We start from the raw sequence: 23,613 nt of genomic DNA, 5'->3' as shown, positions 1-23,613 counted from the left end.
TACTAGCAATAAATATTAATCCATAACGAGAAGTTTGCTCGTGGTCGAGCGGTATTGTTACCGCTTTTCCGCGATGCTGATTGGTTCTCTCGCTTGACTAATTTCGTGTTGCGAGAGTTGTAATTTGATAGTTTAGTTCATACAGGCACATTAATACAGGCGCGCGCGCTGCGTGCTAATCCTATCTAGAGTTCCTAAAGAAGAGTTAGGACAATGTGGTGACAATTTTTGATTGGTTGCCTTTATCCGCCATATGTAACAGCCAACCAACCGCGAATTTTAAAAATAATATTTATAAAAAAAAATAAATAAAACAAAAGTGCTATACAACCTATTTAGATTTAGCACTATATTTTGTATATATCTAACAGTGTTATATATGTATATTTAAGTAAATAAATGATTTATTAATAAATCATGATATTGATAAATATATTAATGATTTAATATATCGATAAATTGTTTAATTTACAATTCTTAACAGAATTCTAAACAATTTAAACAAAATTACACAATAAAAGTTATAATGCCAAAATCTGTAGCTCCAGGATACTTCAATTTATCCTTAAAGCTTTTTAAAATGTGCTATTTTCCATTAAAAGACGAAGAAAAATTTACTCTTTGGGTACTTAATATGAAATAAAACAATTCAACATTATATAAATTTTCAACATTATGCAAAGTAAAAAAAGAATTTTAAGATATCGATAAATTAATAAATATTTATAGCAATCGCAAAAATAATTACTACATAAGATGTAATAGTGCAATGATTTTAATATCGTACAATAAATATATGTAAATATATTGATTTTATTTCATTATATATAATAATTAAATTTGTGACTTGTTAAGTTGTCAATTTAAAAAATTTACATACATTGACATTGATAATATGAAATTATCTTAATGTAAAAATTTAAAATAATATTCTTATTTTGAAACTATTTGAAGTGTAAAATTTAACAATTTAAAGAAAATAAAGACGCATTGCTGCATATCTTCATCACGATGTGTCACCAATCTAAAGATGATAAAATCAGAGTGACCAACGTAAATTTGGCTGTATATGGCGACGGATTATCCTAACTCTTCTTATAGGAACTCTAGTCCTATCTTTAAAAAGGCATGTAATGAAGCCTCTTTTACGCGATGCTGATTGATTCTCTCGCTGCGCTTATTTCATATTGTGAGAATAACTGTCATTGCGATTGAATTTTGACAACAATTTGTAGATGGTTATCTATAATATACAATTATCGTTGTAGTTTATTTTTAAAAAGTAAAAAATAAAAGCTAAATAGCACGCGCGTCTGTAGTGTCTAGTCCATAATAAAAAAGGCCGTGTTGACACGAGAAATGCGCATTTGATATGCCGCGGTATTGTTGCCGCTTTTCCGCGATACAGATTGGTTTTCTCGTTTGACTCACTTCGTGTTGCGAGAGTTGTAATTTGACAACTTAGTTAATACAGACTAGAGTTCCTATAAGGAGAGTTGTGCCAATACCGCTCTCGATTGTGATTGGCTCCGTCATTTTCCGTTAAACTTCCGGTAGTTTCAGCCATTTCCAGCACAATTTAGCAATCTTGGTATAGCTATATATCATCAATGCATTAACATCAGTATTTTGTGTAGCCATATATAAAGCAAAGTGTTTATATTGAAGGTATTTTAATTATACTATTAAAATTGTAATATAATTGTAAATAAAATAAATGTGATTGAAAATGCTGTGGAATAAAAGAAGGATATATTTGTAAATGTAATCTCAAAAATGCTAAAGTTTTTCAGCATTTTTAAGGTTACATTTACAAATATCCTTCCTTTATTCCACAACATTTTCAATCACATTTATGTTATTTACAATTATATATCTATATGTACAAATTTATATATATATATATATATATATATATATATATATATAATATCTTGTAATATTAATGTTAAAAATAGAAAATGCCGAATTGTGTAGCTTTTGGATGCTATAATACATAAAAAAAGGTGCAATAATGCATATGTTTCCAGAACCCTGATGGAAATATATTACTGAAAATTTTATTGAAAATCTCTCTCAATTGATCCCTTTTCACTAAGCTTCAGTAAGATTCGTTACATTTAATTGAAATTAATTAAAATTTATTAAGGTTTCTTTAAGATTCATTAAAATTCATATAATTTATTTTTTTGTTAAATAACAATAAAATAAATTTAATGAATTTTATAAAATTTTCATGAATTAAATGAGTTTTAATGAATTTTAATAAATTTTATAAATGAGTTTTAATGAATTTTATAAAATTTTAATGAATTAAATCAGTTTTAATAAATTTTAATGAATTTCAATGAAATGGGTCAATTGAAAGAGATTTTCAATAAAATATTTCCATCAGAGAAGCTTTAGAACGTCGAAAAATATGGATAGAAAATGAAATAAGACTTAAAATAAGACTGAAATAAGACTTGAAATTTGCCGCCTTTACATGCTATGAAATGGAAAATGGCGACTTCCGACACATTGGCACAACCATAGACATAGTAAGTATAGACCGAGCATTCCGCTGTAAGCGTTGATGCATACGAAAAGAAAGAGAAAAGATATATGAAGAATCTCTTTCTCTCTCTGACATCATCGTAGTAGGGAGACCCTGACAAAGGAAATGATGGATCGACGCCAGGAGATGAGGAGAAGTGCTCCCCACTTCTCCGGCATTAAAAAGAGAAAGAGATTCTTCATATACCTTTTCTTTTTCTTTTCGTATGCATTAACGCTTATACAGCGAAATGCTCGGTCTATACTTACTATGTCTATGGGCACAACTCTCCTTATAGGAACTCTAATACAGGCGCGCGCAAAGCGCGCGCTGCGTGCTAGTCCTATTCCTTTTCTAAAAAGTGCATGTTACATCGATAGTCGCAAATTTCGAAGTGATTGTTGCCTCTTTTCCGCAATGCTGATTGGTTTTCTTGCTACGCTTACTTCGTGTTGTGAGAGTAGCTGTCATTGCGATTGAATTTTGACAGCTGTCAAATTTGTATAGATAGTTATCTGTACAATTATCGCAATTTATTTTTAAAAAGGTAAAAAAGATACGCCAAGTACATAAACGCGTGCTTTCCAAAATAAATTTGAAATCAATACAGTTAGCCAAGTATATTTTAAAAGTCTTGAAGATATTTATTAAATATCTATTTAAAAATTGCTTAAACGGACTTGATGATTAAATGATCAAAATCAACCAACGGGATTATAGTGAAGCAAAAACTTAGCGTGCCCGGCTCGTATTTTTTCTGAATTTCCAAGGTTCTATATTATTGATATTGATAAATATATATACAAGAATGCAATTAATGTGACTCGGATATTGCTTTACTATCTGTCAGTTTCTGCTTTATTATATGTTATCACATATATTCCCATTTTTCAAATAATTTTTTAATAGAACCATTTTTGAATGCGTTTATATACTTGACATATCTTTTTTAATTTTGTGAAGTTTTTCATAAGTTACTTTTTTTGCAAGAATGCAATTAACGTGACTCGGATATTACTTTACTATCTGTCAGTTTTTGCTTTATTATATGTTATTACTTATATTCCCATTTTTCAAATAATTTTTGAATAGAATTATTTTTGAATGCGTTTATGTACTTGATCTTTTTTAACTGTGTAAAGTTTTTCATAAGAATTATTATTTTTTTATTATTTTATTCGTACAAATAATTTTCACATTGTATAATATTAATGGGTCATTTTAAGTCGGGCGTTTTAAGCCGAGCACGCCAAGTTTTTGCTTCACTATAATCCCGTTGGTTGATTTTGATCATTTAATCATCAAGTCCGTTTAAGCAATTTTTAAATAGATATTTAATAAATTTCTTCAAGTTTTTTAAAATATACTTGGCTAACTGTATTGATTTCAAATTTATTTTGGAAAGCACGCGTTTATGTACTTGGCGTATCTTTTTTACCTTTTTAAGGTTTTTTTATGGAATTTCACTCCTTTTTGTAAAAATTAAAGAATTACTTTTTTTAATTACATTAAGTTTCATTATACATACTTTTAAATGTGTTAATTTGATATGTATGTATATATATATATATATATTTTCCATAATTTATTTTATTTTATTTGTTTTGCAAAAAATATAAATGCATTTTTAGCATTTTGAGGCCAATTGCATTTCTTTATACTTAAATCATTTATTAACACTCATTTTGCGCTTTTAGTACATATCATGTTTGTATAATGTACATCGATTATATTTTCATTGTGATGAAAGATTGTACTAATAATTTTATATTTATTTGCATTGAGAGATGAAGTTAAGTTGAAATTATAAAATTATTTGTTTTGTCCCTTTTTCTTTTCTTTCATTTTCTCGCACTCTCTTTTCCTCTTTCTTTTTCTCATTTTTCTTTCACCATCTTTTTATTCTCTCTATTATACATATATTATACATCTATAATTGTAATTATAGCTTGAATATTCAGAAGCTCGTAATTTTATTAATTTTTAATATTTTATTATTAATATTTTTGACATTTACATATATATTATGTATTTGTTTATATTATATATTTATTTTATTTTTGTTAACTTATTAGACTTTTTTGCGTACCAATATTCACCATTTTCATTATAAAATAATTTTTTATATATTTTGGTTTTATTAAATTGTATGTAGGCACATGTGAAGCCCCTTGAACGACAAACCGGCTTTGCGGTGTGTGTGTGTGTGTGTGTGTGTGTGTGCGTGTGCATGTACATGCGAATCTGTGAAAAATAACTCAAATAAGCTTTTTTGCGCAGAAGATCTCAAGATCACGAAATTATTAAGTTTATTATATTTTTTCGCGTATCAATATTCACTACTTACATTACGAAATAATTTTTATTTTAATTTTATAAAATTATATGTAGGCACCCTTGAACGACAAACTGGCTTTGCGTGTGTGTATACATGTGAATGAGAAAAATAATCCAAGTGAGCTTTTTCGCGCAAGAGATTACGAGATCTCAGAAATGAGTGTACCAATTTTACTCGGAGTGGTCGCAATTAAAAGCTCACGACAATATTATATAACAAAATTGCCATTAGATTTTTGATTATGATTTTAATTTCTGAGATATTTTAACTGAAAGTGAATTTGACAGCTAAATTCCAGATAAAGCTTGGTAGCGACGTGACATTTGCGCAGTGAAGTTTGTGTCATTTGCATCATACAGCAGGTTTCTTTATGTACTTGGCGTCGCGCCGCTACCGCGTCGCTTGATTAGTAACGAGTAACGGTAACGAATTACTTTTTTTAATAAGTAACTGTAACGCGTTACTTTTATGGAGTGACATTTCTAACCCTGAGAAATCTCTAGTAAAAAAATAAAAAAAAACTTACAAACAATACGAATATCAGTACTGGTCGTAACTTAGAAACAAGTAATGAAAGAAACAAGAAAGGTTTTATACATCAAACTAGCATATATTGTTAAATAGCACATACATGTTGCTTGTGATCCTACTTTGCGTAAAGGTCTTCCAAATCTTTTCTTTATGTCTAGTATATTGTAGACTCATCTATTTAAGACAAAGATTAACAAATTATCAGACATTTTCGAAAGTTTCCAAGGATTTTTAAATCTGTAAATACAATTAGAAAAATACCGTGTTGGAAAAAATCGCGTTTGAATTTAGCAAAACAAGACAACATAAAGGAAGTCTGTTTTACCGATTAAATAATAACTTTTTACATTTTGTATGTATTTATAAATTTGGATCTTCTTTGTTTATGATATGAAGTCCACTTTCGAGATTGATAATAACACATATTCTTTAATTCTGGACAAAAATTTTCCAAATCTATAAAAGAAATACATATATACGAAATCGCGTTACGAAAATATTGTATCCCGGTTCCGTATATATTTCTTTTTTATTAAAATATGTGTATTACCATATTTAAAGTATACGTATTACTGTAAAAGAAATATATATGAAATCGCATTACGGAAATTTTGTAACGCAATTTTATATATATTTCTTTTAGAGATTTGGAAATCCTTTTTGAAAATTAATTAAAATATTACTATCAGTCTGGAAACTAGACTTTATACCGAAAACAAAAAAAAAATACATACAAAATCTTGTTAATAATGTATACTTATAAATCTACATTCTACATTGTCGACCCCAAGCTTGACGGTCACTTCAACATCCTATTAAAATTTTCTCAGATTTTATAATACAAATCGGGACATTTTCAGAAATGTTGAAAAAGACATTTTGTTATAATATGTATATATATATATATATTCTAAAATATTTTAAGATCTTTAAGGTGGTAAAATTTTACCTTTTATAATTTTTGGTAATTTTTGAAAATTAAAAAAAAATTTAAGTTTTTTTTAAAAAATTATCAGATTTTAAAATATTTTCAAAAACTCCATATTTTAAATTTATCCATCCCAATAAGCAAGAAACATTGATCAACATTTTTAAAACGTTAATTTTAGAGAAATTTCTTAATATTATAACTTAATGTTTTATAAATATTTGTAGAATGTTACTTAATAATATTGCTATCCTAATATTATTATGATATTTTAAAAACATTTATTAGATGTTATTTAAATGTTTTTAAACGTTATGACATAACGTTTGATAAATATTTTTTTAATATTACTTAATAATATTGCTGTTTAATAAATATTATTAAAATATTTTAAAAACTGCACTTATTAATATGTTCTTTAAATTTTATTAAACGTTATGACATAACGTTTGATAAACATTTTTAAAATATTACTTAATAATATTCTAATATTTTATGAATACTGTCCTAATATTTTAAAAACATGATTTACATACGTGTTTTAAATGTTATTAAACATTATAACATAATTTCATAAATATTCTTAAAATATTAGTTATTTAATATACAAAATCTAAACATTTAATAATTTTATAGACATAAATTAAAATATTTTTCATGTGTTTATAATACAAATTTTATAAGAACTAGTACAAAAAATTAAAAGTTAAAAAATTTTTAAGATTTAAAATTTTATTAGTTAAAATATATTTACTTACTCATATAATACTAAAATTATTTATAAATAATTGTATTTAATGTACTAAAATTACATTAATTTATTTATTGTTCGATATAAATATTTTTTGTAGAAATTAAAAAAAATCATTAAGTTACTATTTTTTTATTAATATTTTATAATAACATAATTTTAGTTTTATAAAGAACAGAGCAAAAACAGGTATTTTTATTAAGTTATTTCACGTATTATTTCACATATATAAAAATCAGTAAAAACTAAATTTATATTTATTTATAAAAATATTATTTAACTGCACGTTTTATCTTTCTGACATCTATTAATTTAATCTATAACAAATATGTATTTATGAGCATTAGGTGTTCATGGATCATCACGAAATGTTAGGTTGCATAGTGTCTTCAAAGTCAAGCAACGTCGACGGCGGTTCAGAGTTGGATGGGTGACCGACCGTAGATGTATTAAGCAACGCCAATGCGACTGTGGTGGGATAAACCGTGCTTGTTGAGAAACAACGTAAATTTAATTTTTTTTCTTACATTATAATTATGTTATTTCAACATTTTTACAATGTTGTTTTAACATTTTATTTCAACATTACCGAAACTTCCAAATTGAAGTCAAAGTTTATTCATAATGACGTTGTATACAACGTTAAAAACTACATACTTGGAAACGTTACTATGTTAGTAGGTAACGTTATAATATCGTTGCAGCAATGTTTTTGTGCTTACTGGGATATAACATATAATATGACACTTCAGATATATTATAGCAATATTGCAGCAACATTTCTACACTGTTAATAAAATGTTCTGTGTATAATGTGTGTATAAATTTAAAATATAAGAAACGATACAAAAGAATGCTAATGAGAGTGAACCGCGCGGATAGTTGTGCGCAAATTATCATACATTAATTTATTGACTAAATAACAAAATTCATATATAATTACGCAAACGTTTCAACTCTTTTTGAATCATTTTCAGCGCATCTGGATAACGGTTTCCCGATCTGAATCCATGAGTCTCTTATAACAAAGTCTCCGTATCCGTGTACATAGATGTAAAAAAAAGAATAGTTTTCAACCAGATCCAAAGTGAAAATTTTGGATAAAATTCAGAAAGACGTTTAGGATATAAATTTTAAAAGTGTTAGTGTCAGACAACATTCTTGTCAGTAGAGAGACGGATCGAGAATGATATTAAAATATAAGATTCTTTAAAATATTTTAAAATATGATAATTTGTTCACTAGGGGTGTTTTCTAACGTAATAATCATTCCTCGTCAGATTCTTCAATCTTTATTCGATTGATTTTACTTAAATCATTCATTGCTAATTAAAATATTTAAAATAAGTAGTTATAATATCGAGAGTTATGATATTTAAACAAATAAGTCAAAGATGATAAAACACATGTGTATGCGCGCACACACTAGAAAGTTTGATAAAAGACAAAAATTAAAATTAAATATCGATATTTGGACAGGTGTGAATTGGATTCGACGATTATTTTCATCGAAATGAGACAAAACTTTTACGCGCGCGCATGAAAAATGAACAATAGTCTAAGCACTTTAAAGCAGCACGTTAAAACAGCTTTTGTTGAAGTTATCAACTCTTGTCTCGCTCTGACGGAAAGTGTGACTGGTCATTTTTTTCTTTAGGCAAAAAAAAAACAATTTTTCACTCCTCAGTATTTATGGTATTACTCCATAATTCGTTAACGATTGATCGGTCGATCGCGTTTATGAGGACCTGAAGGTTAATGTTATGCACTAATAAGTTCGAAAGCAGCTATAAAATTTTACAAGGTTGAAAACAATAATCGAGTTAATTTTATCCTTCTACACCATTCATCGTATTTCCTTATAACTGGACGCGCAAAATGCATACGCCCAGCTTACGTAAAAAGATGTATTTTATTTGAGTGCGGAAAATAAGGCTAAAAAACATATTAGCGTTCATGGATTTCCATTTTTTTCATCTTTATTTCGTGGTATTTCCTAATACCGCGGAAGAATAATGACGAAAACAACGCGCTGTTTTGCGAAATTTATGGAAGGTTGTGTGTATGTATATATATATATATATATATATATATATATATGTATATATATATATATATATATATATATATATATATATATATATATATCATAAAATTCACTAACCATTATTGAAAGAACCATTCCGTATTCAATCGTCTTTTACACACAAAAAAAAAGGAGAGAGAGAGAGAGAGAGAGATTTTGAGTATTTGTTAAGCATTCTGCCATTTAAGTTATACTGTAAAAATTTAAATAGAAAGCGCTTTGTGTATATGTTATTCAAAATCTATTACGTGCAATATTGGTGTGTGTGTGTGTGTGTGTGCGTGCGTGAATGCGTGCGTGCGTGCGTGCATGATATAAAAATTATAATATATATTTTTTAATTTTTATATTTTTACATTGTAACTCTAATTCAAGTATTTTATGTATTTAAATTAAATGTAATGTTAAATATTATGTAAGTAAGTGAAGTGAAGAAATATTAATTAATGTAGACAAATTTAGTTCGGTTTAAAAATGTATATATTTAACTTAAATACATAAACATAAAATTTAAACTGAAGAAATTTAATCAAATTTAAATTTTAGTCAATTTTTGCTTAGTCCATTTTATCTGTGTTTTGTCTATAAGCAACAGTCTATACAAATCATACATTATTTCAATCGCTGATTATACAATATTCTTAATTTTTTATTTTCTTTTGTTATCAATAATCGAATTAATTATACAACTTACAGTTTGATTGCGTCCGCGAATAATAGTATACCCGACAGATAAACGAGAAGCGTCAGAACAATCCTCTCTTCAGAAATCATTCTCAAGTATCTTTCTGTCACTTAACAGCACCACTAATAGATTCCGACTAATCCTTCTTTGTGATCTGCGAATGCGGTTAGGCGAGCAAATTTACCGAGAACCAGACAGTCAGACCAAAGCTTACTCCCACTCTCACATGGTGCTTCTTCAGACCCGCTTGAACTTGCGCGCGCGCGCACACACACACACACACACACACACACACACACACGTACACTTTCGTGTGGCAACCTGTGACATCAAAGCACACACTCATTATGTGTCTACGACTTAGTGTAAATTCTCGTGGTTATCCATAATTGTGTATGTAATTTATACGCGACACACACACACACACACACACACACGCGCGCGCGCGCGCGCGCGCGTATAATTGCTCGTTGAGTTCATTCATTGCGCTAAGCATTTATTTTATACATATAATAAACGTTTAGCGCGATGCACGAACTCAATGGGTGATTTTAATATCGTTAGAAGCGACTCGGTTATAGAATCCCAAAATTCTACATACAACAAAATCGTTTACTCGCGTTGTGAAAAGATCAAATTCTATTTTAACGGTTCATGATTCATATTTCTTTGTAAAAAAATTTCTTCCTTATCTCTGTGAACACTTCGTGAACTTGTGAAACTTTATCACGGCGTAATTGTGCATACAGATATACTTTTGTAGCATTTATTTAGCATTATACGACTTACCAAACATTACAAAATCTATTATAAAATATATTTTGTAATCATACAATATATTATGTAAAACATACACAATAACAATTTAAAAACAATATGTTTATTGAAAATTACAAATATGAAAAATATAATTTATATATATAATTCACTACACACACATACGCGCGCGCGTATTATTTACGTATGTAACTTATTTAGTGTCAATTGATATAATATCAGGCTTCATACAATTAAAAGTATATGTCAATAGGTGAAGATCTTGCAAAAGTTTCGTTAATCTTTTAAAATGTCTATCGGTATACGGAATCATAATTTCTAAAGTGGAAGATAAATCTGACATCTGCAGCTCCTGCATCCCAATCTCTGTTATTAAGGCGTTTATAACCATCTGGAAATAACATTAATAATGACATTTAGAAAAAACATTTAGAAACGCTTGTACAGATGTAAATATATTTTCTTTAATATTTCGAAATCTTTTTTTAAATACCAACAATTAAATCATAAGAGAACAATCAAATAATTAAATCATATTTTATAATTAAGAGGTTTCCTACAAAAGCCAAACAAATCGATTTAACCTTTAGAGGACCAGCTTTTTTTGGACGACTTTTATAGTTTTAATGCTAGAACATTTTTGTCCTTGTCAGCGAGTTGAACTATGAAAAAGATAACATCGTTCCAACGCCTAATATTAGGCCTCTGGTCCCGAAAAGATTAAAAAAATTGAGTTATAATACCAAACCATTCTCTATTAGTAATGTCAGATCGAGACAATTTTACTCTGACAAAAATAAACACAAAAAAACGAAAAATATAAATAGATAATAAATATAAAATTTTTATAGAAAAACCAACCAAGTTCAAAAGTTTTTCTTTTTTTTTAATAGATCCTCAAAATATGAACAGGATGTATACTCAAATTTTGTAAAAAAGTTCCCTGAAAATTCTTTTTTTCTAGAAAATTTTTTTTCTAAGTTTCAAGTAAGTAAAATTAGAAATTTATAATATTTTTAAAGGCCATTTCAACCAACTTTGATTAATTTTAATCGTTGATTAAAGGGTTATCAAGATAACAAAATATAATTAGTTTACCATTGTATTTTGTTATGGTGGCAACCCTTTAGTCAACAATTAAAGTTAATCGGAGTTGGTCGAAGTGGCCCTAAATTTCCTTAATTATACTAAGAAAGCTTACTTGAGTTTAAAATAATAAATTTCAGAAAAAAGTATTAAAAAAAGTAATACAAATTAAATAGTATATCATAATTTGTTCGCAATAATGTGACTCACTAAAAATACGCAGTACGAAAAACGTGATTGCATATACAATGTCAATTTAGAACATGTAGTGTCTTTTAGAGTCATTGCTTTTTTTAAGGTAATTCTATCACCAAATAAAAGTTATAAAAAATTTTTTAAATTTTTTATATAATATTGTCCAAATTAATATTCATTTATTTGTTTTCAAAATTTTTAAGTTGGTTACCTTAATCTAAAATTATTAGATTTGAAAATTTTTACTCGTATAAAGTAAAGCCGCCATTTACTTTCGAGCGCAAGGCTACACCACATATATGTATATTCAATATACACAAAAAAAATTTGGAACTAAGAAAACCCAAAATTTTATGTTTTCTGAATTCAAAACATAGTTGAACTTTCTTGCATTGAAAATTGAGTTTCAATGAAAACTTGGTACTACAGATACTGTAGTACCTCGGAACCGAGAGATTGCTAAAGACCGAGCTCCGACGCTTATAAATTTGTACAAGTACTGTTGCTGCTTTGAATAGTAGAAAGTCGTCACTGCGGTGCGATTTGTTTCCGACTTGAAACTCGTGAGTTCTAAGCTACCCCTGTCGAAACGGCCCCCCCACAATGCAAAAATAAAAAACGAATAACACAAAATTATGAGCTATTTATGAGCTTTTACATGCCACAAATAAAAATTTTTAAACTCATTATTCTGAGTAAAAATTCAACATTTTTTGTGGGGAGGGGGCTGAGTCGACAAATTAAGATATTGAATTGATCATTGCGGGAGAATTATAAGCTTTTTATGAGCTTTTAAGCTGATATAGCAATTATTGAGTTCATCCCTTTAACTCCCAACAACACCCCAACAAATACAATTCGAAAAAGATGTCAGGAAAAATGATGAAACCTATTTAGAATCATGTTAAGAATGTAGCCTACAAAATTCCGAAGATTAACTCTTACAATGCATACATTCTGATCTTTGAATTGCAATACCTTTACGATAAAATTGCCTCAAAACCTCATAAGCATAAAAAAGGACTGTACTTAAAATCACCCAGACTATTCATTTCACAACTAAATACTGTTTGGTCCATTTACGAGCTCACGAAATATGTACGTTTTGATTTTTGAGCTGTAATCCTTTTACGCGAAAATTGTCCCCAAACCACTCCAATACACGAGAGAACTGAACTTAAAATAAGGGAAGTTATTTGTTTTATAACTAATCGTTCGTCGATTTACGAGCTTACAAAATATATGTATTTTGGTTATTAAATTAAAACTTTTTTTAAATATTATTGTATTATGTTTTTGTATAAACAAAAATTATAAGCTATAATTATGATACAACTTATTAATTTATATTTCTTTTCAATTAATGTTTTGTAAAAATAATATATAAATGTATATAATTTTTTTATATTTTGCAAAACAAGTTTAAAATATAAATATAAATATATCAATCTTGAGTTTTATAAAATAGAGATAATTGATTGTAGTCGACCAAACTGGCAAGTTTTATTATAAAATTACGACGTTTCAGTTTGGACTCTTTTCAAGTAAGATACAGTTGATTCTGGTAATTACAATAATGTCAATCGAGGCGAAGCGAGAAAAACATCGATCTAACCGACTCAATAAACTGTTATAAACGGGACTCAAGTTCTCAGTGTCCTTTTGTAAATTGATATTGTTTGTAAAGTTTTTTGTTTATATTTAAATATTGATATATTATACATTCTTTCTGAAAACTTTTAATAAATTATATTCATATTTATGAGTAAAATATGAAAAGTTACTGTAGATATTTAGTCTTGAATTAGAATATATTAAAAAATATTTAATGATTTAGTTAATTTGGTAAATATTCAGTTAAGGGAGACAACTCCGATGACCTTGACCTTGACATATGTTATCAAGATCACTTCTTGAGTAACTTTCAAAAGATTTTAGCCGACCCTTGTGATTCGTTAAAAAGTTATTAACAAAAAAAGTTTCATAAATACGATACATAATTACTCAGTATAAAAGTACATTACATGGTTTTGTGACTTTCCACGCGTAGCAAGGTCCACTCCTTCCTTGCCGCTTACAGAGCAAAATGACGTCTACACCTGTACTTTACTTCAAGGGTTTGTGACTTTAGATTTGAAATTGTGGTGAAATAGCGAATAAAAAATGTTTGGGTTAGCTTAGGAAAAAATACGGAGAGGGGTGCAGGGGGAGGGGCGCAGCCACACACGTTCTCTACACCACACTTTGCATATGGATTAGCAAACATGCAAATCACGAATTTCATACATAATATTAAGTAATATAAAATATATATTTGTCTGTAGCGGGATATTCGAACTGGAATACCACGATATAGCACCTGAAAAGAACATTATATGTATTATATAGCTGAATTTATTTTTAAACGCAAATATAATTATTCCGAACAAATTAATAAATTCTTTGAATTTATGGCTTCAATGTATCCTATTGAAGAATATCACAAATAAATAAAATTATTGTATATAAATATTTCATTCTCTCTCTCTCTCTTTCCTACAGTGGCGCCGACTTGGAAAACTTTTTTTTGGGGGGGGGGGGGCAGGAGGAAAATTTCTAACGACCTTTTTTTTAGGCTAGAGAGATAAAAGTTAAAAACACTTTCACATATTACATTATATCATTTCTTATCGAAAATTGGAAAGTTCTCTAGCATTTTACAAACAGCCCGCAAGAATAATGGGAACCCGCAGGTTCTAAAATAGCTTCAAATATGAGTATGCTTCATATATAAGTATGCGAGCTTTAATATCTTATACACCTACATATATTTTTACTTACATTACACAAAATTGAGAAAGTTTATTTCAAATATTCGAGAAAAAAAGCTTATTTTCCTTATTTTTAGTTAGTAGTCTGATACGAGCTTAAGCTGTGCGCGCAGTTTCTTAAAAAAAAACTTTTTCAAAAAGATAAAAATTATTGGGGGGGCCAAAAGTGCTCTGCCCCCCTAAGTCGGCGCCAGTGCTATCCTATACTGTAAAGTGAGGTGCAGAGAACATGTGGGCGGGCCCCGTCCCCGTACTTTTTCCTAACCTAATCCAAACATTTTTAATTCGCTACTTAGCCACAATTTCAAATTTAAAGTCGCAAACTCTTGTGGTGAAGTATAGGCGTGGACGTCGTTTCGCTCTATAAGCAGGGAAGGAGATGGACCTCGCTACGCATGGAAAGTTGCAAAACCATCATGTGATGTACTCCTATACTGAATAATTATGTGTCGTATTTATGAAACATTTTTTGTTAATAACTTTTTAACAATGAGTGCCGGCTAAAATATTTTAAAGGTCACTCAGGAGAGTAACCTTGTTAACATACCATATTGATGGTATGTAAAGATCAAGGTCATCGGAGCTGCTTTCCCTAAACTAAATAATAACCATTAATTTTTTATATCTACTCAAAAGAATGTAAAAGATTAAAAAAAAAACAACTAGTAGTTTATTTTTATTACGTAGTTTTATATAAACACATTGAGAAAAAATGTTGTTAATTTGACTAAATTTTCCAACTAAATTAAATTTTAGCAAACAGCAGTAAAGTGTTCTATTGTTTTTGGATCAGAACTGCGGGTGCCAGATGATCTTAAATTAACGACTTCTCTTAAGTGATACGTTTAAGACATAAAACCACATTGCAGTTCCAAAATCGAAACGTACATATTTCACGAGTTCGTAAATAAACAAACAATATTTAGTTATAAAATAAATAGTCTGCGTGATTTTAAGTACAATTCTCTCTTGTGCTGGCAAGGTTTGGGGTGATTTTTGCGTAAAGGGATTGCAGCTCAAAAATCGAAATGTACATATTTCGCAAACTCGTAAATGAATCAAACGGTATTTACTTGTAAAATAAATAGTCTGCATGATTTTAAGTACAGTCCTCTTTTGTGCTTAGGTTTTAGGGCAATTTTATCGTAAAAGGATTGCAACTCAAAGATCGGAATGTAAAAAAGATCACATTGTAAAAGTTAATCTTTGGAATTTTGTACACTACATTCTTAACATAATTCTCAATAGGTTTCATCATGTTTTCTGACATTTTTTTCGAGTTGCATTTGTTAGGGGGTTGTTTGGGAGTTAAAGGGATGAGCTCAATAATTGCAACTACATTCAATCATCAATAATTGCAGCTTAAAAGCTCATAATTCTCCCGCAATGATCGATTCGATATCTTAATGTTAAATTCCGACTCAGAATAATGAGCTCAAAAATTTTAATTTGTGGCATGCAAAAGCTCATAAATAGCCCATAAATTTGCGTTATTCGTTCTTTTATTTTTGCATAGTGAAAAGGCCAACTCGACAGGGATTTCCAAACTTCTACGGGATGTAGTTCATAGTCTGTACTACAACCGGTAGAAATTTGAAACTCACGAGTGCCAAGTCAAAGTCAAATCGTACAGCAGCGACGACCCGCACTATCCCAAGCATCATTGGACAGTATTATTACAAACTTAAAAGCGTTGGAACTCGGTCTTTAGTAATCTCTTGATTCCGAAATTATTTGAATAGTAGTGGTACAAATTCGGAGCTACATAGAGTATAAATACTGGAAGTGTATACCATCAAAGTATCACTAAAGTAATTTACTTCCAAATGTTTTTCTGTGTAATAAACTATAGCTACAGTCGACTTCATGCTACAAATACTTCGAAGCATTTGTAATGTTAAGTCTCAGTCTGTATGTATGAATAAGAATTAAAGAAAAATTAGTTTTCTATAAAAGTAAAATAAAAATGTAATATATTGTGGATTGTTGTTGTAAATTTCCGAATTATACAATTCATCTGTTATAATAATACAGGTTGTTTTTCATCTTAATAGCTAATGCCAATCGGTACTGCCACATTTTTCGCAAGCTCTGTTTATGTAAAGAATCTTAAAGTTGTTAATTTTTATTTCGCAAAAATTTAATTTAAAAATACATTATTTTGGTTAAATAATTATTATATTCTTAATTATAAGTGTAATAAGGTTTTTTTTGACAAATTTAAATAGATCCTTTTTAAGCATCCATGAAATTCGGACCTACTTGATAAGAATTACTTTAACTCTAGATAGACACTTATGGATCTGTGAAATTTTTCAAAACTCTATCATTTTTGTCATTAAATTTTTATTAAACAATGTTATTAAACATTTTATTAAACATTGTTATTAAACAATAAAGCTCTCGGGTCTCATAGGTGTCTATGTAAGTTACTAAAAATATAGGTATCTACCTTAAGGATTAATAAAAACTCGCGGATCAAAAAAAATGTGAATGTATATACATGTATAGTACATGTACATGAAAAGTAGCCCATATTTATTGTTAATCGATTGTCGACATTTTGTATCAAAAATTAGAAAAACGGTAAAAGAAATAATTTTGTCATAAAAAAGAAAATTTAAATTTAAAAGTAAAATTCCAAAAATTTCCTGATAATTATTTAGATTAAAGGACACCGCGCCAATGATCTTGACCTTGACATATGTTGTTAAGGAATAACCCTGAGTAACTTTTCTTTATAACTTAATCGGCAATCTTTGTTCGTTAAAAAGATATTAACAAATGAAGTTTGAACAATATTCATGTAAAATAGAACAACTTCCATACACATGCGCGCGCACACACACACGCACGCACGCACGCACGCACACACGCGCGCGCGCGGGTGGGGACGTGCAAAAAGAAACGCGTGGGCGGGTGAGGGGCCGAGCCTCTCCCTGTAATTTTTCTTAACTCTAACCCACCAATTTTACGTCACTATTTGGTTGATGTAAAAACATTGGAAACGAACAGCGTGGAAAGTTGCAATCCCGTGTGGTACAGTACAAGCGTAGACGTCGTTTACTTTACGTTCAAGTTTATTAATATTACCGTAAAAGTGTTGAATGAGTTTGCTTCGTGTAGAAAGTCAATGAAAAGGGCAAAAATCAAGAAAAATGCTGAGCTCAAATGTTCAATTTTTCAATTGTATTTTATTAAACGATGTCCACGCTTGTACTGTACCACACGGGATTGCGACTTTCCACGCTGTTCGTTTCCAATGTTTTCACATCAACCAAATAGTGACGTAAAATTGGTGGGTTAGAGTTAAGAAAAATTACAGGGAGAGGCTCGGCCCCTCCTCCGCCCACGCGTTTCTTTTTGCACTTCCCCACCCGCGCGCGCGCGCGTGTGTGTGTGTGTATGTGTGCATGTGTATGGATATTCTATTTTACATAAATATTTTTTAAACTTCTTTTGTTAATAAGTTTTTAACTAACAATGACCGCCGATTAAGTCATAAGGAAAAGTTACTCAGGATCATGTCCTTGACAACATATGTCAAGGTCAAGGTCATCGGCGCGGTATCCCTTAATCTAAGTAATTACTTTAATCTAAAAAACTTCCCCCAAAATTTCTGAGTTTTTCTAATTTTTATCACTAGTATACATCCTGGTCAAAGTCTAAGGGTATCTTTTCATTTAACGCTAGATTGAGCGTTAAAGTAGATCACATGATCCAAGTTGACGATAGATGAATTTCAAGCATCAAATGGCCATTCCAGTTGTTAATCGTCGATCAGATTAAGTATAATATTAGGATTTATTGTATTTTCTTTTATCATACAATAAATAATATTTCAACTGTTGCTTGTGGTCAAACAGCATCTTACAAAGGCTATTTCTAACAACAAGGTACGCAGATGACACAATGTAGCACAGTGTCCAGCATAAAATATTTCAACTGTGTCACAGTGTTATACTACTCAACATGGCAAAAAGCTGAGTATGAGCATGTAAAATATTGTCTGTGTTTTCGACGAATTTTCTAAGAAATTTTATATTTAACATGTAATACTAATATAATAATTTTGTTACGTCCGGCTCCACGATTTCCCTTCGTCAGAGAAACAAGATTACAAAAAAAATTCCGTTTCAACGGTCGCCGATAATTTTTATGCGTCTAGGATTAGTCCGTTAGAAACGTGACGACAAACATGGATGAACGAAACGACCAAGTTGATAACACAGCTCCACAAAAAGAATTGAAATTTTGTTTGCGGAGACTTGACCCATCTTACTATATGTAATCGAGCATGCTGAAACCGAATCCGGAGTCCGAATAAGCCCGGACCTCGTCCGGTTTTTTCATAATCTCAAAAAATAGGCTAAAAATCATAAAATTCAATAAAAACAAAACCCCATAATCATATATCCCATCAATCCCACAACCCCATAATCTTAAAATTCCATAACCCTAAACCCAAAAACCTCATAACTCAGTGAGAAAGACTTATGCGCGTTCAAGCAGTGAAAATCAATATGTTTGAAACAGCTATGCCCTTTAACCCCTCAACCACGTAACTTTAAAACCCCATAATTATCCGGATTCGGTTTCAACATGCTCGATTACATATAGTAAGGTGGGTCAGTCCCCGCAAACAAAATTTCTATTTTTTTTGTGGAGCTGTGTAATTAACTCCTTTTAAATATCGAGTCAACAAACAATAAATTTTGAAGGTAGAAATACAAAAACAAACTCAGGATCGAAGCAAAGTTTCACGTTTCCTCACAAAAAAGAAGCGATAAAGTATCTAAGCATTAGCAAAAAATAAATAACCGTTTCCTCCATCTGCAAACCATACCGTAGCACATCTAGCACGATAAAGAATTATTTATCTTTTAAACCCAAAGGGAAGATAACCTACGCGATAGGTCGGATCACTTCGATAAAATTAAAGGAATGTGAGAGGAAACAGAGAAACTTTCGCCTCAACGTATGATTGGTCAAAAAGGAAAAACTATTTCTCCAATAAGAAAACTTAAAATTCACCCACCACATAATCCTAAAAAAGAATCTTACCAATCAAAATATTTGAACCACCTATATTTGGATCCTCCCTCTGTAAGACTGTGTATATATAAAACCAAATCTTGAACAAGTTTTTTCAGTGTTTTTTCACCCCAGTTAGTAGTCAGTAATCAATAACAAGTAAAAGAGTTAGTTAGTTAGTTAATGAGTCAGTTAATAATCATGTAGAATCAGTGCGCAAATAAACTTTAGTACCGTTCCATCCGGTCAAGAAAACCCTTCGATTCCGACAGATTTGTTCGAGAACCAGTAATGAGTAAGTCCCACAATCACAATTTCTTTTGTTTTTACGTTACTCATCTGCTCCCTTCCGTTTTAATTATTTAAGACACTCTCCTATTATTTATAAATAATTCCCTCTTAGAGTTTCTCACCCCCCCCCCTCTTTCCCCGGTTCGCGGATTCCGAGCCTACCGTTCCGCGTTCGAGAGTCCGGCCGGGCGCCCAAGTTCGCGGATTCCGAGCCTACCGTTTGAGAGTCCGGCTGGTCGTCCCGGTTCGCGAATTCCGCCCCCTAATGTTCGAGAGCCCGAGCAACAATTCACGGTTTCGGATTTCAATTTTCGAGAGTCTGCACTTTCCTCATCTCCCCTCCCCGAATTACTTAAAATATAATGTCACTCACAAGCAAAGAGCTGCCCATTAATTTTACACTTCCGAAGTTTATATTAATAACCCTTTGTGTATTTTTAAAATCTTATTAATAACCCTTTGTTATACTTCAAAACTTTTGTAAACTCAATCGAAATCTATGTTTACAATCCTTTGCGTATTTGAAACCTTTAATAATAATTCTTGCGTATTCTTTAAAACCTTTGTAAACTCAACCGAAAATCTATTTTATTAACCCTTTGCGTATTTGAAAACTCTAATAATAATCCTTTGCGTATTTTTAAAACTTTGTGAACTCTTGCAAAATTTATTTAGAATCATTCTTGTAACTTGATCTTTATAAACTCATAGCCAACAAATTATGTTAAACATCGACTTCAGCGCCCATTTACATTCTTATAACATTTTGGAAAATTTAGAATAAATACTTTGTTTTTTTTTTATTACATAAATTTCATCATTTATTTTAATTAATAACGACCTTCCCTCATCCCGAACAAAGACTGCACCTGGTCCGATCCCGAGTTAAAGCGATTCAATCCGTTGACTCGAAACTTGAACTGACGGACGTACGACTTGAAACGGGTTATAGCGGACCTATCGGCACGTTGACCTATATTTTTAAGTCAGAAAAAGTGCGTTTGACCCGAGGCACCTACCCTCTCTTAATTTGTGTGCCTACGGAAATTCTACATGTTTGTTACGTTCTTCCCTGCCTTACCTGTTCTCCCTGAAATATCCCTCCTACCAAATAAAAGAGTTAAAATCCCATAAAGCTGGACGTAACAATTTCTAATGTTATATTTTAATATTATATTATATTTTGATAACAATATTTTCTTGATGCTTAATAACATTAATATTATTATTGTTTGTCAACTAAATCTAAAATTCCAATTACATAACAGAACAGTGTAATGTCAATGCGTTCTAGCTGAAAACCAGCCAAAGTTTTTCAGATGATATACGAGTATAATTGAATAATAAACGTAATAATCGTATTGAATGGACATATCAATCAATTAACGTTTTCATTTTCCTTCCGCATTTATAATAGCTTTCACCAACTTTGATGCTATAAGTTTAAAAATCGAATTTCTTCTTGACGCTGGCGTTAAAATGTCACGTGATCACTAAAGGCGTCGAGCGTCAGCATAAAAAGACACCCTAAAACTTTCTTTTTATATCTATTATATATCTAGAGAAAAATTATCATAATACACTACAAATTATTTGAAAGTAAGAAGTTATTCTTCTTGAAATTTTAATTCTTTGAAATTATTTGATTTTTGTAAGAAACTCTACAAATCAAAATTATTCAACTTTAATAGATAAATTTATTCCACCAGTCAAGGACAAGCGATACAATTTAGGTAAACTCAAATAATTTTTTTATAAATTGCACTTAGTTTCAATTTTATCGAATGTTTCAAAGCATCTTAATGTTTTCCTTATGTTCGGATGCACGCGTTTCTAAATGTCTTTTTGTCTGTCTTACATACGAAGCATCATAATTATTACATAAAATTTTATATACATTATTGTTACATTCTGTAGTGTTTGTATCTTTATGTCTCTTATAATCTTATTTAATCTATTTAAACATCTAAATTCAGGGTAAATGAATTCGATTATTACTAATCATATAATTGAATTTAACTATATATTTGACTAGGGTCATATAAAAATATTAGATTCAAAATTAAATTATTTTAAAAAATTAATATCCAAAATAATCCTCATAAAAGCACAAAAAATAGTATTAATTCTAATGATGACACTGATTTATTAGATGAAATTTATTTTAATTTATTGAACACAACAAAAAATAATCATTTTTAAGCCCATAATCTCCAAATTAACAATAGATATAGTGTTTTTGTCTGGTTGACACGTTATCATTACTATTTTCGTCTACTAACCAAATGGCGCACATCAACATCTTTGTAAGACAAGATAGGATCCAAATTTGTTATAACTCCCCTTATTATAATAATATACTATTTTGTTGTTAATAGAAATATTTACAAAAAATAAAAGAACAATTACACACGACTAGATGGAATTACAGCATATCTTATCATTAATTTAAAATCGTTAAAATCAAATTATTGTGTTACATATAGAACTTAACATAAATCGACAATGTAATTTGCAAAATATCAATATAAACTCGATTGTACGTAATATCATATTGCGATTGGTAAAGACTTATTAAAATCTTGACAAAATTAGTTTCATTAAATGTAGTTTATAAATAAATTTGAGTTTACCTTAACTGTACCGCTCGTTCTTGGCCTAAATATCTACTCTTTTTAATAACGCAAAATTAATAAAAGCAAAGTATTATATTTAATATTAAATTTTATATCACACCTGAGCAGCATGTGAGTTTCGGCTGTTTGTGTTCCACGTAACAGCACACTTAAGTAATGTTTCCTTGTAGTTTGGTTTCAAATTCCTTATTATTTCCGCAAATTTATTGGTTTCCTTCTTCAATACGGCTGTTACAAAAAATTTTATAACAATCTTATGTAATATATACATGCATTCACATATACATATATGTTGTACATATATCAGTGTTACATCATAAGATAAAGAACCTTGCAGCAACATTGCAATTTTGCATATTACAATATAATGTTTCAGAAACATTATTAAATTATAGATATACGATACAATTAATAATGCTAAGACTTTATGTATAAATATTTCTATACACGTTTTGTCTCATCAAGCTTATAAAGCAATTTTATATTTTAGTCTTACATTGTTTTTAAGCATAAGTGATTAGTTTTTAAGCATAAGTTATTATTTCAAAGTTGCATCAAAATCAAAGCTATTTTTGAAAATGCTTGATAATAACAATTCTAGCAAAAAAATTATTTAAACCATACAATTTAATTTTATAACTTCATATTTACAGCAAAATTTTACGGTAAATGAACGATAACACTGTCCAACACTACTTTTGTAACACAAATGCGAATAGTCATTTCCGACGTATTTTTGCCTATTAAACAAGAATTTGTTGTCAAAATTTAGCTATCACGTCACAATTTTGAAAAAAATAGCGTCAAAAAAGCAAAAAATGACAATTTTGATGGTTAAAATGTTATAACACTGGCACTAAATTCTTTTAACAAATTCTTTGTTAATACTCTTCTAAAATACCAACTTTAGCTTAAAATGCACTTTGATT

The 23,613-nt window shown here is 29.6% G+C and overlaps 2 protein-coding genes across 9 annotated transcripts in view; both read right to left on the bottom strand.

Moving 5' to 3' along the window:
* The window catches only part of LOC105840123 (pH-sensitive chloride channel 2), a 255,878-nt gene extending 245,914 nt beyond the window's left edge, over positions 1–9,964 (bottom strand). For both annotated transcript variants that reach the window (XM_036288353.1, XM_036288354.1), the window contains exon 1: positions 9,865–9,964. In XM_036288353.1, coding sequence (XP_036144246.1) covers positions 9,865–9,944 — 80 coding nt within the window. In that variant the 5' untranslated portion in view covers positions 9,945–9,964. The remainder of the gene's footprint in view (positions 1–9,864) is intronic.
* The window catches only part of LOC105840125 (transducin beta-like protein 3), a 191,941-nt gene continuing 178,038 nt past the window's right edge, over positions 9,711–23,613 (bottom strand). For 6 of the 7 annotated variants that reach the window (XM_036288346.1, XM_036288350.1, XM_036288347.1 and 3 more), the window contains 2 exons: positions 22,785–22,912; positions 10,720–11,023 (listed from right to left, as the gene is read on the bottom strand). In XM_036288346.1, the coding sequence (XP_036144239.1) occupies positions 10,826–11,023; positions 22,785–22,912 (326 nt within the window). In that variant the 3' untranslated portion in view covers positions 10,720–10,825. Of the gene's footprint in view, positions 11,024–22,784; positions 22,913–23,613 lie in introns of all 7 variants that reach the window. The other variant, XM_036288351.1, reaches the window with a different exon arrangement.

Source organism: Monomorium pharaonis, chromosome 6, assembly GCF_013373865.1.
Source record: "Monomorium pharaonis isolate MP-MQ-018 chromosome 6, ASM1337386v2, whole genome shotgun sequence".
Classification (NCBI taxonomy): Eukaryota; Metazoa; Arthropoda; class Insecta; order Hymenoptera; family Formicidae; genus Monomorium; species Monomorium pharaonis.
The sequence above is the reverse complement of the archived record's forward strand: the minus strand, read 5'-3'. Positions and strand labels throughout refer to the sequence as shown.